We start from the raw sequence: 19,860 nt of genomic DNA on the forward strand, positions 1-19,860 counted from the left end.
GTGAATTATCCTGGTATGTGCAAGACAAAAAGCTTTGACAAAATGTGTCTTATTCTAGCAATACTCAAGTTCTGTACTACCAAACAATTATGAACATGAGTGTGTTAGCTGGTTGCTTGGAAGATCTGTGAGATAATTTTCCCAATTGTGAAACAATTAATGAGGAGAATACTGGATCGACTATGCTAGATCCTTGTGTCGAAATCCACACCTAGATTGATGATGGGTGGTTTTATTATACTTTATTATACTTTGTTGTTGAGGGTTGATTATAACTGAATGGCTTGCTCACACATTAATGAACTCGATTGATTTACTGACAGTCAAAAGTTGCATGGTAACCATACAAGATTTTCAGATAGTTTCTAATTGCTCTGTTCAGAGTTGTTATTACACACCAGGTGCACGCTGGAGCAGGTGCGACTTGGAACCAGGCCTCCTAGCTTAGTGATAGGGACACTATCACTGCACCACAATGGCCCTGTATTAACTTTTAATTTTGTATTAATCTTTTAATTACCTGAATTCAAAGTTCCCAGTTGCTGTGATGGGGTTTGAACTCATACCTTTTAACCATTAATCCAGGCCTCAGGAATACAAGGCCAGTCCTATATGAATCACTGTGCGCCATGTCTGATTGACCATCCCTGGTTGCTGTTGAAAAAAATGTGGATCTTCATGATCTTCATAAAGCACCAAGTAAAAGGAAGTCTGATCACTGCTTAAAAAAAGTGCATTTATCAAAGGCATAATTTATTGAGTGGTTTGAAAGAGTTCCGTCACCAGTAAGGTGCCATAGATATGTTATGAGTTGAACTGGAACAATCAAATGTAGCACATGTCAAAATTAATGTCTTTTAGAACACATTTTGTTTCCATCACAGTACTCTTACCTCAGAAATTCTTTGCATAAGCCACATTCACATATACTGAATAGAATGAATAGCAATTATACTTTCTGGACACATTCTTGGTAAAATTTACAATCTATTTTGACATGAAGCATTGCACTAATTAATTTTTCAGTCAGTTGTCATCACTAATTATCTATGGATGCCACTAAATCTCTGCATCACGCGCTCTATTCTGCCAGCTTAGATACTTTTCTGTACAGCGTCACTTTTCCTTTTCGATTCTTCAATGTGACCCACCATTTCACCTGTGGGAATCCATGTTATTTAACTCCGCTCCCCAACCCAACTGACTGCAAGTTTGTTCTGTGGTTAAGTTGGTAGCACTCTTGTTTCAGAATTGCACGGTTCCACGTTCAACTTGCACTGCAGAGTGTGAGCATAGAAATCAAAGCAGATGCTTCAGTGCAATGCTGAGGGAGTGCTGTGCTGTCAGAGGTCCTGTCTTTTGGACGCTACTAAACTAAGCCCAAATATCTGCTTCAGTGGGTATTAAAGATTATATGGCTCTATTCCTATTTCGAAGAAGAGGAGTGGAGTTCCTCCCAGTGTCCTGACCAGTATTTATCCTTCAAACTACATTGCAAAAACAAATGATCTAGTCCTTATTTCATTGCTGCTTGTGGGCAGTTCTTTGCACAAATTCACAGGTGATAATCATGCATTTCAAAAAGTACTTTGTTTACTGTAATGCTGTTTGAGACATCTGGTGGTCATGAGAGGACTGTGTTTCCATTTTTTCCAGAGTGTGCTAATCTTGAACTGTACTGCCTGTCAATTGCAACCACCCAGCTGTAACTCATGTAGTTACCACACATAATGTCTTCTTTACTTAACATCTAAAAAATTTAGCTTTAATTTTGTGATTGATTATTATTACTAGTACTAACAATAAATTAGTACTCTGTATTAGTAGCAAACTGCATATTTTATGTCTAGCTAGCAGTTATAATTAATTTGTCTAACATCCATAAGCTTGACCTAATATTTAAAGGACTCTTAATTCCCTTGCTATTTGTTGTTGAACTAAAAGAAATATTAATTCTCTGGCTTCTGTAACTATTATTTCTGTGTTTGTGCATCATAGGAACCAATCAGTGCATTCAATTAATTGAAAGCTATACTCTTAATTGCTGGAATTTGGTATGTGTTTAGGTTACTGATGTAGGGGCAGATTTACTTGGTTTGTTCCTCCTAAAAATGTATGATGAAATAAGTGGTAAATAATAGTTAAAATTAGTCATTTATATTTGTCAATGTTAATTTGCAGTCATTATAGAAGACTTGTACTTCACAACTAACAATTCTATTCACAAGCTTCCCTGAATCTTTCTTTTTTAGCACTGTTCTCTGTTAGTTTTGAAACCATCTGGCCTGCCGATGAAGCCTGTATATGTTGAAATTATTATGTTTCAATTATTGTGCTACTTCCAGTTTTATGTATCCACTGGGAGTAGACCAGTTGAAACAAGTCTTAAATGTCATTTTTTTTATGATCTGTGCTCAAAATCAAAATAGGCTATAAAGCGCTTTGATCTGTAAAAACTGATTTACGAGTATTCCAATAGAAGTTTATGAAAAGCAATCAAATTAAAACAAGGTTCTCTGGAAGCTGTCTGACATCTGCTTGCAGAATTAAACAGATGTCATGGCAGAAGTAAGATAAGTGAGAGAGGCTTCTGTGGTCTAGTCTGGAAATTTGTCAGGTCTGCTTTTGCATGCGTACACAACCTGCCGGATACAGGTGTGATCAGTAATGTTTATTTGTACACAATGTATCATTTCCCTGTTCCTCTTTATGTTCATCACGAAAGGTCTTACAATTTTCTCAATTGCCTTGTTGAGAATATATTTGTTTTTATTATTGGTTGGAAGAAATTAAATTTAATAGCTGGGAAGTGGCGAAGAAATATTGTAATACAGAATAAAAGTGTGGCCCACTGTTTAATATACTCATCCATGATGGAGTGCACAGAGTAATAATAGTTATGAAATTATAATTTCTGAATTATTTGTAAATTTAATCAGCACTTACTGGCAGATAAACTGTATCTATAAGATTGCCAGTTCTCCTCGGATACATTTGTCTGTAAGAAAGTTTGCCTGTATTTGGTTTTTTAAACTTTCTTCTGAAGTGCCATATAGGAATTTGCCTTAGGGCAGTACTTCTCAAACCTTTGTTCTGCTGTAATGCATTTTAGTGTTCCACTGTTGGTGTTACCCAGATGCTGGTAAGGGACAAGTCACTGAACTGGTTGACGGTTAAAACATCACGCATGCAAGCAGAAAAATCTACTATTTTACATCTGCTATTTTCAGGCTGTAATGGTGTTAGTAATTGGGCTTCAGACTTCATTGATAACACAGTGTGGAGCTGGAGGAACACAGCAGGCCAGGCAGCATCAGAGGAACAAGAAAACTGACGTTTTGGGTCAGGACCCTTCAGAAATGGGGAGATGGAAGAGAGCTCAGAAATAAATAGAGAGAGGAAGGGTGGGGAAGATAGATGGGTTGGTGATAGGTGAGTGCAGATAGGCAATGGTGGGGGTTGGTCAGTGAGCTGGGAGGAGCGGATAAGTGGGAGAGAAGACGGACAGGCCAGCTATGTTCCTCCAGCACCATACTGTGTTATCCCAGACTCCAGCATCGGCAGTTCTTACTATCTCTTCAGACTTCATTGAGTTATCTTAGAATTATACAGTACAATGAATCATACAGTGTAGGAAAGCCTTTTAGCCCAATAAAACAGCTCTGAATCTACATTAGCTCTCCCTTTCCAACACTTGGGCCTAAAACCTTGATTTCATGACGTTTCAGGTGCTCATCCAAATACTTCTTAAGATTGTGAGGTTTCCCGCCTCATTACAGGACACAAGCAAAAATAAATCTCTCACAGTTAAAGGGGTCTGTCAGCTGATACCAAGAATATCAAATCTCAATCACTGCTGCATAATCACCCTTGATGCTTTGGAGCTCATGACCTCAATTTCTCAACCCCACTGGGGATCACAACTCACAATTTGGGAACCCTTGCTTTCAGAAATTATTCTGAACATCTGAATTGTAATAGTCAGGAAGCATGTAGATAAAGTTATGATTTATTTATTGATTGTTACCTATATCAAGAAAGATACAGTGACAAGTGTTTTGTCACCACAATCTGATGCCATTTTGAGTTACAAGAAATAAATTACATAAGTAGAGTTCATCTTCGGTACAATGGGTCTTCAAACAGAGCTACTGGGCTTCTGCAGGGTGTCCTGGGCCTCATGGCCTACCACAACCAAGAGTCCCTGCTCCAGTCACAGCCTCTGCCATAGCAACCCACACCGGGCACCACCACCAGAGATGATGACATGCTGAGTCCACGCTCCAGGCCTGTCACGGTCAGGAGTCTCGCTCTGGGCATTGCCACGCCACAGAAGATGAAGAAAAGATAAAAAGAGAAAGATAGAGACGAGAAAGGTGAGAAAGAGAAGTATGTGCTGGCCCGGAGCGGACAGGCTCAGGAACCCGAACGCTACCCACTGTGGCGACGCCAGCAATTTGGAGGCAGTTGTTTTAAGTTGTTCTGAGATCTTCTGTGTGTGCTAGTAATGTGCTATTTTTAATTAGGGCAGGAGTATTATACCATTGAACTTTAGCACATCTAAAATTGCATAGTTTAGTGAACTCAACCTCCGTGCTGGGATTGCACCCGATGAGGATCTCTGATTGGTTTGGACTTCTGACCCTGAGGCTCCTTGAGTAGATAGGGAGGTTACCCTCAGGAGTAATATTTCATTTCTTTCTTTACGCTGCTTTCTCATCAAACCATTCATGCCACATCTCCTTTAATGCAGTAACTTCTAGCAGAAGCTTTGAAATGTCACATGCATGGTGACAATATCCTAGTGCAATATATTTTCACAGTAGTTTTGGATAATTCACTCCACAGGCTAAATAGTTGAAAGACACTTGCTAAAAATCCATTCGACTGGGAAGAATAGTCCACTACAGTAGGCACTTTAGGTTGCCCAGTTTTAAGCAGTTCCATTTCATTATTGTGAAATTAATAGTGCCAGTATATGGGTTTGGTGTCAAGATTTTCAATTTAACATCAGTTTGCAGTAGGTGTCACCGAGAGTCACATGGCCTGACAGGCACCATTTTGGAGCAAGTGCAAGGAGAGGCGTTGGAGCACCTTCAAAGCAGTAGCATTTTTAAAAACTTATGTAGCACAGTTTTGTATGACAGTAATACATTCCCACAAGAGCTGAAGACTGGACTGCTCATTTTTAGTCCAGTAACCCTGTATTCCTATCTTATTTTGGCACCCCAGTGTTCTTGCTGGGGACTATATAGTGGGTAAGGTAGATACACCATTTTAAAGTCTGAGTGGCATTTGCTCCATGTAAAATCACTTTCCTTGTCTCAGAGCTTGTTTGGACAGAAAACTCGGGGTTCAGCTCTTGCACCTTAGGAACTTGACTCTGATGGAGTCCTAAGTGTGACTGTTCTTCATCTTTGCAGCACGTGAGGTATTTTGGAAGCTACAGAGAGAGAGAGAGACTTGCTGAAGGTGAAACAGAGACATAATTTTTAAATTATTTTAGATTGTTTCAGGCATGTAATTTGGCACTTTGATCCTTTGAATCACTTTTAAACCTGTCAAAAACACACAACAGATTATGCTATTGAGTCTACTGTGAAAAAGGAAAACAGCAATGAAATTGAAGGTTTTAAAACATTTAGAAAGACGAGGATAAGCAGTTCTTATTGGCAGAGTACTTGTGCTACTGTCTGTGACATTGAGGATAATTATGGGAATTGAGACAAAATCAAAGTGTTCATAGTGTGTACGTTTAAATTCTGGGAGGGTAAGTTGGACTAGAAAGAGATCATGGAGAATGTGGAAAGACACTTGACAGTCTGGTTTCAAGACCGAAACCAGTGCCATACAGAATAAACATCTCCAAAGAGGTGAAGATAGTATCAGACTTAAACCTGCCAAAAACTTCCTGACTGTTCTGCTGGTAAGAATACTACAGGAGGTTTCAGACTTTACCAAGTTAGAGACACCAAGGGGTTTGAGAGGCTACACCAAGGAACATCTGCATATCATTCGGTGTTTTCATAAGAAAGCCTGGCTGGTGTTGGAACTCAAGAATGGATCTCTCTGTATGCAATTCCTGCTTGGATGGAATATTTAAGCCATTAATTTTTATATTATTATGAAAATATCATTATTTCTTAGACTAGATGATGCCAGGGTCATCATATCAATCTTGATCACGTCGGCAAATGTAAATGTGATTTCCCTGCCACCTAAGATGACTTAATTGCTTTGGCACATAGATCAGGAAGTAATAACATTCAAGGCAAACTACTGCACCTCCTCCCAGCTCATCAATGCTGCAGATGATATGAATGTGTCTTGGATTTTTGGAGTGTCTGCAGAAGTATCATTTCATATTAATGGAATGAAAGTACGTCATTGCGTTTGATTAGTGTGTGGCAGAAAGCATGGCGTGAATGTGTCAGTGATCAAGGAGAGTCTCAGGACAGTGTTCCCAAAGTTCACTTGCAGATCATCAATATGGCAAGACATGTTGACTTTAATAAAACTGAGGTGTGGGAATTGCCTCCGTCTCACCAAGAGGAATTGTCCGATGAAAATTTAATGCGTTTAATAGTATACAGTACAAAGGGAAATTTTAAAAAAACGTACAGATTAGAGTTCTTTGGATGTTTTTGAGGTGTGAGATTTTAACCTGAGGTGAAAGTTAGCTAACTGATTTTTTTGGATGCAGTCAGCAGTAGCAAATGTTGCAAACACAGGGTGTTGGAGAAACTAAGCAGGTCTGGCACATTTGTGAAGAGAGAAACAGAGCTAACGTTTTGAGTTCAGTTTTATTTTTAAAATTTATTGTTCCCTATTATTCACTTTTCTTGTGCATGTTACCATTGAATATATCAGGAGGCAGTGGCATAGTGGTAATATCACTGGACTACTAACCAGAACCCGAGGCTAATGTTCTGGGGACATGGGTTTGTATCACACCATGGCAAATGGTGAAATGTGAATTCAATAAAAAAAAAATTGGAATAGTTTCTGTGGGAACAGGGTGCCAGTTTCTTTAGAAAGTGAAGTGGAGACAGTAGTTTCACTTTCAGCAATCTGCCAAAATTCTCAGAACATTCTTTAAAATACTGGTTCCAGTTCTTTTGGGTGGATCTGTCTGTGATAACAATGGTGTGATTGTCCAGTACTTCACATTTGTTCATGTCTTCTTTAGGCTGTAATAGGGTTAAATGGGTATGGATTGTAAGGAGTCCTTCATTTTGCATTCTTGCCTTCAAGAGCAAATAATTGGTTCTGTCACCACCTTCATAAGGTGGCTTTGCACTTTTATTTAGTTTGGTTTTTCTCCAGCCAAACTTGCAACCGTCTAAATCATTTTGAAGTTTTAAAACTCATATTCTCAAAAATAGAGGGTAGGCCGTCTTAACGATACTATTAACTTATACCTTTATTGAATTTTCTTGTGCACGTTACCATTGAATATATTAGGATGGACAATAAATGCTGACCCAGACAATAACATCCACATGCCATAAATGGTTTAAAAACAAATGTTTCCACAACCCATTCGGGCAGTGCATTCCAGATCACAATAACTTGCTGAGAAAAGGGGCAGCGCGGTAACACAGTGATTAGCACTGCTGCATCACAGCGCCAGGTCCTGGTTTGATTCCACCCTTGGGTGACTGTATGTGTGGAGTTTGCACATTCTCCCTGTGTCTGTGTGGGTTTCCACTGGGTGTTCCGGTTTTCTCGCACAGACAAAAGATGTGCAAGTGAGTTGGATTGGCCATGCTAAATTGTCCCGTACTGTCCAAGGCTGTGCAGGCTAGTTGGAATAGACATGGTTAATGTGGGGTTATGGAGATGGGGTGCGTTTTGATGGGATGCGCTTTGCAGGGTTGGTGCAGACTTGATGGACCAAATGGCCTCTTTCTGCACTGTAGGGATTCTGTGATTTTATGAAAATATTCTCTCATATAACATCTAGTGCTTTTGCCATGAATCTGCGATTGCTAGTAATCAATCATTCTGTCGCCGGAAACAGTACCTTTTTATTTACCTTAATAAAATCATTCATGATTTCATTAGTTCTATCTAATTTGCTATTACCCATCTCGAATCTCAAGAGAGTGCTTCTGTTTCTGCAGTCTGTTCGCATTCTGAAAACTTGTGATTGAAATCTGTTCAGTTGTAGAATGCTGGAAAGGATTTACTTCCATCCAGAGTAGAGATACTGTGTTCAGGGTGGAACATGGACACAGTCCTTGTCTCCCTCAAAGACAATTAGTTATAGGCAAAAAATGCTAGCGACTCTGGCATTGCATGAAAGGATAAAACAAAATACAAATATCTGATTGTTTTTAAAAGAGAAAAACCCACCTTAAGAAATGCTCAGAAATCAGTCATGCAACATTTATAGTGAGGAACATTCCCTTGGACACAGTGCTATGTATGGATGCAGATGGTACCTTTGTCAAGAGTATGAACCTGCAGGGAAGCCCCAGATCTTGTATTGCAGCATGGTGAAGTTAAGCGTGTGGGTAATTTGCTTGTTGCAATGGGAGGATTTTGCCTCCTGCTTTTGGCATGGATTGTGTTGTGAGCAATGTATGGGCCTGTAGCTAGTATGCTGCAGATGTCAAGAGGTCATATATGTGTGGTCTTGGCAACAGTGCAAAATCCTAACCTAAAGGTAGCAAATTGCCTACTTTGTATTTTTGCCTTGTCGAATATGGACTGTTCTTAAAATTCACCATGCTAAGATCTGTCCTTGTGGACTGCAATTTAAGTCTGGTTATTTCTTTAAACTAAATTGTCAATTGGTTTCACTGATAAAGGTGAGTCTAGAAACTAAAGGTGGGTTGTGAAATTGCTATTTTACTATCCAGTATTAAGATTCTATGAAAATCTTATTTACTTTCAAGTTGTTTTATAAAGTGAGCTTTGATAAGTCAAAGTTGGCAGAATTTTAATTTACAGGGACAGAAGGAAAACAGATGCAGGAGCAAGTTCAATCCACAAAAATGTAGGCATGTCAGAAAATCAAGATCATTTTTTTAGTAATTCACGGGATGTAGTGCTGCTGGGCTAGGTCAACATTTATTGACTATCTCTAATTGGCCTTGGCAAGCTTCCTAGTGCTGCGTAGTCTGTTGCGTTAGGAGGTGTAGGTGGTTGGAAAGGTAGTAGATGCATTCACACGACTGTTAAGGATTTGAACTTGCAGCATTTATCAGGGTGTATTCGGTGGTAAATAGTAAATCCCTATGGTGATGTAGGGTCATTAAATATGCTAAAAAGCAATGAATTCTGACTTGAATCTGTTGTTCCATTTTTAACAGTGAGTGCGTTGTATTCCTGAACTGTGTGCAACTTGCCAGTATCAAAAAGATATGGCTAAGCACAAATTGTAGGAATGAGTTGGGGATATGAGTGGATGTGCTGTGGTGAGGCAGTCTGTTTATGATATTATAAATAGTTAAAGGCCAAATAGCCTTCTGTCATAAAAATTGACAAACTTAGGAGCCATTTGTGACCTGACTGCCAATAGGGAGGTTGTGCTAGTACTGTAGAAAACACTGGTTAGACTACAGCTAGAGTACAATCAAACAGTTTTGGTCACTGCATCACAGGAAGGATGTGGTCATAATTGAAGATTATAAAGGGAAGATATATACAAGGATGTTACTTTGAGGATAGATCGGATGGGATGGAGTTGTTTTACTTGGAGTGTTGAGGTTTGATGGAAGATTTAATTGAGGTGAATAAAATTATGATGATTGAATAGGGAGAATATATTTCCATTACCAGAGAGGAAAGTCATTAAGAGGGACATTGATTTAAAATAATCGGTGGGGAGTTAAGATCTTGTTTTGCTACCAAAGGGAGATGGTTGCTGAAACTCGCTGTCTGAAAGGGTGGAGAGAGAGAAGGCTTTATTATATATCAAAAGTACTTGGATGTACACTCCAAGTGCTATAATCTCCAGGGTAATGGACCAAGTGGGATTTGGCTCAATGGCTGTTTTTCAGCCGGCATAGAAATATTAGTCTGAATGGCTTCTGCACTGTTTGTAAACCTGGACCCCAGAATTTGTTTAACTGAGTCAAAACGTGTAATGCGCAAGCTTGATCTGACATTTCCAGCCCAACCACTGGATACTACTCATAAAAGAAGTCTCCCACACTTCCAAAGTGGTCTTTTGTGTAGCCAAAAGCAGCAGGAGTTCTTCTAGTTCCACAAAAGAACTGGGCAGTTTCTGACCTATGCCTGCCCCACCTCACTGTAACTCTCTACTCCATCAAATTGGGCTCCCACAAGGACCAACATTCATGAAGGGTCTGACAGATGAGCTGCATCAGGGTTTCTTATTCATTGAAGGAGACCCAAGACATATTAATACCATACTATCAGACCTCTCTGTTCCAGCGGCTAACACTGTGTACCTCACGAGTCATATCTGGCTTGGGTCTGTTAACAAATTTAGGTTGTGTTGCATTTGGATAAATTTGAACTGCTATATAGCAAAGGAAGAAAATAACATTGGGATGCTTTTCCATTCTCTTAAATTGCATGTTATATAAATAATGGAAATGAGAACAACTGAGCATACTACTTACTTTGCAACTAATCAGTTTTATGATAGCGGTAATTTCTGTTTTCTATAAACTATGAAATGAGTCATTGCAACATTTCACAATCTATCCATACATGTTGCCTACTGAATCAAGAATTATTATGGCTAGAAGGAGACCATTTGTCCCATCATGCCTATGCCAGATCTAATGGCAGTCATTACCCAGTGCCAATCTCCTGCCTTTTTCCCGTATCCCTGCACAATATTTCTATCCAATACAAATCCATATTTCAATTGATCCACACACACAGCCTTTTGTGGAAGAGAATTTCATATTTTTGTTACCTAAACCTCAACCTTCAAACTCTTTACCTTCCTTATTCCTTTTTTATTGCATTGTAAAGTCTTTAAATCCTAACATAGTAGCAGTATAGTTATTTAATTTATCTGTAATCTTTTCAATCCAAATGAAGCCATTCATCCATGAATGCTCAAAAATAAAGTATAAAAAATTATAAAATTAAATGCGAAATGAGGTTGCCAAATTTTCTAACACCAGGCAAAATCCAACCAACTTGTGGTTTATTGAAGGAACCTGCTTCAAAATACATTGATATCCATTTAGAGACCAAGAAACGAAATCTGCGTTGTAAAAGTGTTTAGTAAAATCCGCATCCTAACATTTTGGAACTAGGTTTCCCAATAAGGGTACTTGTGAAGAAAGTGGGACAGATTATCAAAGCAGTTCAGCCTAGTCCATCATTAATTCAATCATTTTCTTTCACTTGACCAACTGATTAATCTTCAATTCGATTGGCCTACATAACTCAATGGAAATTTGCTGCATAAAAGTTGTTACCAGGTTGGGTAGAGTAATTTTGAAGTGGAGGGCAGGAAGCTAAAATGTGTGGCTCCTTTAAGAGATTTGTGTTTTTTTCAAATTTTATATTTCTGTGAGCAGCAACTGAAGTTGCCAGTACAGAGAACCTCAAAATGTGAAACAAGTGTATCAAAAAAATACCTTACAGGTGGCAGGCAAAACAGCAGTCTTGTTTTGATGTTGTGAAAACGAGTTTGAATTTGGTCAATTAATTTAAATGAAGCACCTAGATACAGAAAGCCAATTGAATTTACATTTGATGGTGTTGACAACCTGAAACCAATCATATTACAAGAATTTGATCATGTTATTATGGGTATAAAAGTCAAGCGCATCATTTGGAAAAGCAGAGAGAGCCAATTGCCATCTGAAAGAGAGACAACTGCCACCTGCCAGAGTTAGCAACATTCAACTCTCAAAGAAAGCCCATCTAATTAATCAAAGGTACCACGGTATTTTAGCTCAAAGTCCTCATTGAAGAAATTATAGAGATAAAACCTTCCTGACAGCAGAATTAACGGAAGAAAGGCCGTTTGTGAAGAGAGCGGGGACGACAGAATATTGCAGAAGACAGTCTGTGCCAACTTGGAGAGGTTAAGCTATAATTTATTACTTATTATTAATTGGATTTTTATAAGAGTGGGACTTGTCCTTATTAAAACAGCATTCCAGTAGAATTTAGACCAGTTAGGGAGTAGTTAGTAGTCTAGGGGGGAATTGTCAGTTTGTTAGTAATTTTGTTCATTTGTTCATTGTTGGCTTAAATAAATAAATTGTTTCTCGTTACTTGTAAGATGGAGATCAGGGGTTTTCTTTCTTTTAACCACTCTTTTAATAGATTACTAGAGGAAAGGCAAGCTTCTCTGTGTGTTTAGCGGGGTAATTATTAGACGGGAACCCCTACTCCTGCCCTAACAGATCGGGGATTGTGTTTTAGTTTCATTATCAGAGGGGTTCGGCCATTCCCTGTCGTAACAACATGAATTAGTGACTTTGAATTGAGAGAGCTTTGAACTGTTCTGAGCCAAAGTGTACTCTTTATAATTCTTTGTTCAAAGTTATTTGTCTTAAATGCGTACAGGCGTTTTTGAAAAGGTGGAATTTCTCATGTTTGACTTTTTCTGTAATGGTTGTATCGTTACTGACATGATGCAAAATATTTATGTAATGCTGAGGCAGGTAACCAATGGCACGGCTCTGTACTGTTTTTCAAATTGATGTGCATCACAACTTCAACAGTTAATAATTTCAAAGGTTATGTCCCTGCATCATTTGGTAACTGAACGTTTCAAGTTCATTGTTACGTAGAAACTGTTAAGTAAGGTCCGTTGTGTGGAAGTTTAAAAGAATGTTTGTGGGCAACTGTACAACAGAATTTATTAAAATCCTTCAGGCTAAACCTGTGGACTATTTCACTGATAACTTGTGTTGTGCGTGCAAACCTGATATTGATAAAAAACAGGAAATGCTGGAAACATTCTGGATCATGTGACATCAGTGGCAAGAGAAATAGAGATCCATAATATTTGAGATCAGTGATCTCTAAAGACTCCATCCAGTAGCTTGCACAAAAATCAAAACTGACACCCCAGGGTTGTGCTGACAGAGCACTGAACTTTCAAAAGTGCTAAGTTTTGGGTGAGATGTTAAATCAGGGCCCCACCTGTCTTCTCAGGTGAATGTAAAAAAAATCATTTGGCCATAACTTTGAAGAAGAGCAGAGGAGTTATCCCTGATGTCCTAGCCAGCATTTATCTCTCAATCAACAATGTATCCAGATGTTATCACATTGCTGCTTGTGGGAGCTTGCTGTGTACAAATTGGCTGCCACATTTTCCTATACTATAACATGATTATACTTCAAAAAGTACTTCACTGACTGTAAAGCTTATTTGGCTGAGGAAGGGTCACTGGACCCAAAACGTTAACTCTGCTTTTTTTCTTCACAGATGCTGCCAGACGTGTTGAGCTTTTCCAGCAACTTCTGTTTTTGTTCCTTATTTACAGTATCCACAGTTCTTTCGGTTTTTATTAAGCTTATTTGGCTGTGTAGTCGTTGTGTGTATAAGATGACACATAAATCTCTCTCTCTATAAAGACTGCCTATCCAGCTGTACATCCAGCATTTCTTGTTCATATTTTAATGTTCACCATTCGAAGTACTTTAGTTTTGGTCTGATATTAAGAATTATTTTTATAGTTATAAGAATAAAAATTTTCTACATCACATTGCTAACTATTTAATATCAATGGGCAGGATAAAGCAAATGTTATAATATAATAGAAGTTATTCGATTTTGAGGTCAGATTCATAGAAGAGACTACACAATATTGTGATATGCAAAATATTTAAAATCTTAAATTCTCACTTACTTCTTCCCACCAGCCACCAACCCCCAATAAATAACATTATTGCCACGCACCATATGTTACATTCTATATTCACAGGGTAAGGTGTGTTATGGGTAAATCACCACAAGTTACCTTTAATTTGGCTACTTATTAAGAAATCTCACATATAGTCAAGTACTGAAACAATAATTTAAACTTTATTGCATGTAGCAACCAAAATAAGACACCTCCAGTAAGCAGTTAAGCCTCACAACTCAACTTAGCTATTAATGGTGGAATTTAGCTACGATTCCAACCTACAGTATCTGTCTCTGGATGTCACAAGGGTTTGATCCTTGTGCAGTGTTGTTCTTTCTAGTTCTGCTAAGGGAGAGTTCTGGAGTCACTTTCTTATACAATTTTACGACCTTCAGGTTCATGATATGATATCATTGATGATTTTTTTAGATCCTTTCATCCACAGTATTGCAATTCTGCAGCTTTCTTATCAGAAGCAGCTTCCTCGTTACATTTAGAATTCTCTGTTTGAAGACACAGCTTTCCTGTGATTAACTCCTTAAATTCTTCTGTAGGGGAATCATTTGCTCTTGTGGCATAAAGCATCCAGTTATCAAGTAGATGTCATAAGGGTTTTGTTCATGTAGCTTTGACTCTGTTTTTCAGGCATGGCTAATAATTGCTTTTAATTCCTATGTAAGATTGTCTTTACCCCTTACAGTTTATTCCAGACAGAGTTATTGTTGTTTCTTTCAATCTATGATCAATTATTAAAGTTCTGAAGTTTACACTATCACAGGTGACACATATAGTATGGAGTTACATACACTGAAAATGTACGTGTGTGAATGTCTGGTGAAGTTTGGGTCCAGCTCCAATACCCTTCAATGTTGAATAGCATGTTAGTTTTTTCGAAGCTGAAGGGCAGGTACAGGAGCAAAATACCAAACACAGCTGAAACCTGGACATGGATAAGAACTAGTATTCTTGGGAAGGATGAAAGTTAGGGAAAAATATGCTGTGTTGAATGATAAAATCACCTTGGCTGTGACTTCAGAAAATGGGTTTATTGCTGCTGTTCCAGCGAGATGTTCATGTTAATGTCCAAAGTGGGCACACACCTGAGATTTATTTTCTAGAGGGTCTAGGGCACACACTGCCACTTCATTTTCAAGTTGCCTCATTTTCTGCTGCTTATTCTACTTCATTTGTGGTGGCATGCAGATTCCGAGGAGGTGATTTGGGATTAGCATGTGCCGACATTTGCAAAAGCCAAAGAGCACGTGCTTCCCAACAAATATTTAAATACTGCTTTACTTATACAGCACCTGCAAATAGCTTTGGTTACACGCCCACATTTATCTCCATTCTCTTTTGATCAGTCCATTTTTTATGTGCAGTTATTTACTACTGGTGACAATCATTGATTTAAGCCAATGACTAATTTGCTTCATGCAAATTACAATGTATAAACCACCAACACACTTTTTATATTTTACATCAAACAGAGATGTATTGTGCTAGTGAGGCAGTACTGTACTGATATTTTCACAAAGAACTTAGGTGCAGTAAATTTCTATTCTGCTGACGTCTGAGATTATTGTAGCTTGGTTTTAGAGCTCAATGAATCCTACTTGAGGGTTACTTCTCAAATGAAGTTAAAAGAGATTCTTAGGCGTTCTGTGTGGACTTGTGGTGGCATCACTCAGTCAGAGTCTGTCTTATTGCACTGAGACGTAGCCTGTAGTCTTATTTTAAAGAGGTTCACTGTCAGTTCAAATATATAACATTTGGAAGAGGGACAACGTCCCTGTTCAACTCGGTGACATAGATAATAAATGCTTGATCTGACTGCATGTTACTTGTTCATTATTGTTGACATCTCTGAATTTCCATGTTTGCCAAGTAGTTACTCCTCAGTTGTACAGAAAAGCAAGACTTGTATTTATATAGAGCCTTTGAGGACTGCATAAGATATCAAGACCTTTATAGTCAATTAGGAGAGTATTGAAGTATAATAACTTTTGTAAATTAGTAAATTTGGCAACCTCTTTGCAAATACCAAAGTCCTAGTAGTAGCAATGTGATAATGTCAAGGTTTTTTTTAACTGGTGCTGAGATCTTGAATCCATCCAGGAGGGAAAACAGGGCTTCTCCTTAACATCTTAACTGAAAGGTGGCATCTCTAATAATGTAGCATTCACAGGCACATCAGTCTAAATTTTGTGTTGAAGTCTCCTGAATGGGATACAATTCAAAAAGTTTTATTTAAGAGGTGAGACCTCTGCTAACTTAAGCCATGGTTAATAACTAGTTGTACAACTAACATCAGAAGGAGTGCTTGTTTGATATAATTGCTTAAAGGAACTAAATGGAAGCTCTGCATAAAGATCTATACAAAACTGTTGGCCTTTTAGAAGAAAAGTCTTTTTTGTCCACTATCTGCCGATAAGATCATAAGACATTGGCGCAGAAGTAAACCATTCACCCCATGGAGTTTTGAGTCTGTTTTGACATTCGGTGAAATCATGGCTAATCTGATAACTCCACTTTCCTACCTTACTCTTACAATTTTTGCTTGAATCACACGGCACTTTTGCACAGTGATGTTGTCATTCTTTCAGTTTGTGAAGCACGAGATAAATGAAGACCATCCCCATGGCCACTATACTTGCTCAGTAATTTCCGATACTCAACTGGAAACTTATCCTGTGCATTGATCAATTTTTGTGCAAGGAAGAATTTATTGACATCAGTTTTAATCTGCACCTGTATTTCCTTGTACTGTTTCCCCAATTTAAGCAAATTTATAGCCAGATATACATTTTCCACAGACCCCTGAAGATGGCAGAACAAGTTAATAAGATGGTTAAGAAGGCATATGGAACACTAGCCTTCATCAGTTGAGGCATAGATTATAAAACCAGAGGTTATGTTGGATCTGTATAAAACTTTGCCTGGGCCACAGCTGGAGTATTAGTTGTCACCCTACAAGGAAGGATGTGATTGCACTGGATGTGGTGCAGAGGAGATTCACCAGGATGTTCCTTGGGTTGGAGCACTTTAGCTGTGATGAGAGGCTGGATAGGCTCGGTTTTTTTTCTTTAGAGATGAGGGTGCACCTGGTTAAGGTGTATAAGATTATGACGGATATGGACAGGGTGAATTGAAGGGTCAATAACAAAGGGGTGTAATTTTAAGGTTAAGGGGAGGAGATTTAGAGGGGATTTAAGGAAAATCTTTTTCACCCACAGGGTGTTGGAAAACTGGAATGCACTGCCTGAGAGGGCAATAGAGCAAGGAAACCTCACAGTCTTTAGACAGTACGAGGATGAGCACTTGAAATGTCATAACATTCAAGGCTGTGGACCAAACACTGGAAAATGGGATTAGTGTAGATAGGTTAGTGCAAAGTCGATGGGCCAAAGGACCATTTCTGTGCTCCATGGCTATGACAGAAGTTGAATATTTTAAAAAAGAGATGTTGTTCAGGTTTTTGGGAGAAGCTCAATTTCTATCCAAAGCTTCCATCTGGTGCTTAATTTTCTGTCAAAGCTGAATCCGTTTGTATGTCTAAAATGTTCCTAATTTTTACCTCATCAGTCTACCTGATGTGATACAAACCTTAAGATATTTGCAGACATGTGATGATATGGTGTTCCTAAGTTATTCACTCCCTTGGTGGCAGTTCCATTTTATATGTTGAGGTTGAATGAAACAGACCATTTTTAGGAGAACTAGCCTACATTTTGGAAGGATCTAAATCAAGGCAGGCAGTGAATATGAACATACACAGAAAGTGTGGCACTAGTGTTCAGTGACCCGCTCGTATGAGGAGGGGCATGCCCTGCCACCTTTTCTGTTGTACAGCATATCATTTGTCAATACTAAATCTATAGTAGGGTGACTTAACATACTGCTAAGGCATAGGGGTGACCATTTACCAATAGTAATAGCTGGCAGGCTACTGCAGGCCGAAAATTCACTTGCGTAGCTCATCCTGCTATAAATGAAAACTGAGTTTAGATGATTACTGCTTTAGTTCTTTTGTCCTTTGTCATGGAATACCATTGAAACTAACAGCCAGTTAAAAATGTTTTTGACATGACTGAATACACAGCACTGACAAAGATAGGGTCCTCCTGGACCCACCCCATCCCAGTACCCCTGCCTTTCCTATGACTAATCCACCTAGTCTGCTCATCCTGGACACTATGGGCAATTTAGCATGGCCATTCCACCTAACCTTCACATCTTTGGATTGTGGGAGGAAACTGGAGCACCTGGAGGAAACCCACACAGATTTAGGAAAAACATACAAACTCCACACAAGCGATCACCTAAGGGTGGAATCTGTGAGGCAGCAGTGCTAACCACTGAGCCACTCTGCTGACCATAGACAAGGTCCCCGATGTCATGTGATTGGACAGGCCACAGGGAGCATCTGCACACGCACAGTGATATCCATCCTTGCATTCCATATGTGCTGATGGTGCGGAGTTTGGGCAAGGAGGCGAGGCAGAGGCTGGGGTCCTTGTGGGAGTAGAAACAAAGGTGAGGAGTGGGAGCACAGGGAGGTTTGCACTGGTATCAAGTGGGGAGAGAGGGATGTATTGTGGAGCCAGCCCCCATTTTCCATTTTGTGCATTAGTTTTTATAAATAGATTATTAAAAATGTGATGAATTTTTCTAAATGTATACTTTTTGCAATGCCACCTTTGAGACTGGCAGCTACATTCTGTTGCTTACCAATAACATCAGCTTTCTCAATTTGCTTACCTTTTTTTGCACCTATGGGTGCCACTTACAAGAATCACGGCCTAAAGAAAAAATTGTGATTTCACATGATAGAAGGTAGGTAATCTGTTGTTTGGAAGTTCACAAGGTGGGAGCAAGAAGCTTAAGTTATCTGGGGACAGCACAGAAAAACAGAGTGAGTGTGAGTGTCAGGGACCAAGGTAAAAAGAAACTAAACTTATTGGCAGCTCAAGGGAGAGTTCTGACAAGTGAGTTTCTTTTTCATAAACCTACCATAAGCCTTCTGTTTAGTTAGTCCAAGATCATGGCAAGGATTTTCAATCACAATTACTGCCCCATCAGTCTACTGTCAATCATCAGTAAAGTGATGCAAGGTGTCATCAACAATGCTATCAAAGAGCTCCTGCTCAGCAATAACCTGCGCACTGATGCCTACTTTGGTTTCCACCAGGGCCACTCAGCTCCTGACCTCATTGCAGCCTCGGTTCAATCATAGAGAAAAGAGCTGAATTCCAGAAGTGAGGTGAGAGTGACAGACCTTGATGTCAAGGGCACACTTGACGGAGTGATGGCATCTAGGAGCCCTGGCCAAACTGGAATCAGTGGGTATCAGAGGGCAAAGTCTCTGCTGGATGGAGTCTTTCCAGGCACGTGGAAAGATAGTTGTGGTTGTTGGAGGTCAGTCATCCCAGCTGCAGGGCGTCTCTGCAGGAGTTCCTTGGGGTAGTGTCCTAGGCCCAACCATCTTCAGCTGCTTCATTAATGACCACCCTCCATCATAAGGCCAGAAGTGGAGATGTTCGGCAATGATTCCACAATGTTTTGTACCATTTGTGACTCAAAGAACAAAGAAAATTACAGCACAGGAACAGGCCCTTCAGCCCTCCAAGCCTGCACCGATCCAGATCCTCTATCTAAACCTGTCACCTATTTTCCAAGGATCTGTATCCCTCTGCTCCCTGCCCATTCATATATCTGTCTACATACATCTTAAATGACGCTATCATGCCTGTCTCTGCTGGCAATGTGTTCCAGGTTTCCACGCATATCTCCCTTAAACTTTTCCCCTCTTACCTTGAAATTGTGACCCCTAGTAATTGAGTCCCCCACTCTGGGGAAAAAGCTTCTTGCTATCCACCCTGTCTATACCTCTCATGATTTTGTAGACCTCAATCAGGTCCCCCCTCAACCTCTGTCTTTCTAATGTAAATAATCCTAATCTACTCAACCTCTCTTCATAGCTAGCGCCCTCCATACCAGGCAACATCCTGGTGAACCTTCTCTGCACCCTCTCCAAAGCATCCACTTCGTTTTGGTA

At 39.3% G+C, this 19,860-nt stretch overlaps 1 protein-coding gene across 1 annotated transcript in view; it reads right to left on the minus strand.

Moving 5' to 3' along the window:
• Window positions 1-8,092, minus strand: part of LOC109938260 (ryanodine receptor 3) — a 37,491-nt gene extending 29,399 nt beyond the window's left edge. Inside the window, exon 1 of the mRNA XM_048600439.1 lies at window positions 8,039-8,092. Within this exon, the coding sequence (XP_048456396.1) occupies window positions 8,039-8,092 (54 nt within the window). The remainder of the gene's footprint in view (window positions 1-8,038) is intronic.
• Window positions 8,093-19,860: the final 11,768 nt, after the last annotated feature.

Source organism: Rhincodon typus, chromosome 8, assembly GCF_021869965.1.
Source record: "Rhincodon typus isolate 14 chromosome 8, sRhiTyp1.1, whole genome shotgun sequence".
Lineage (NCBI taxonomy): Eukaryota > Metazoa > Chordata > Chondrichthyes > Orectolobiformes > Rhincodontidae > Rhincodon > Rhincodon typus.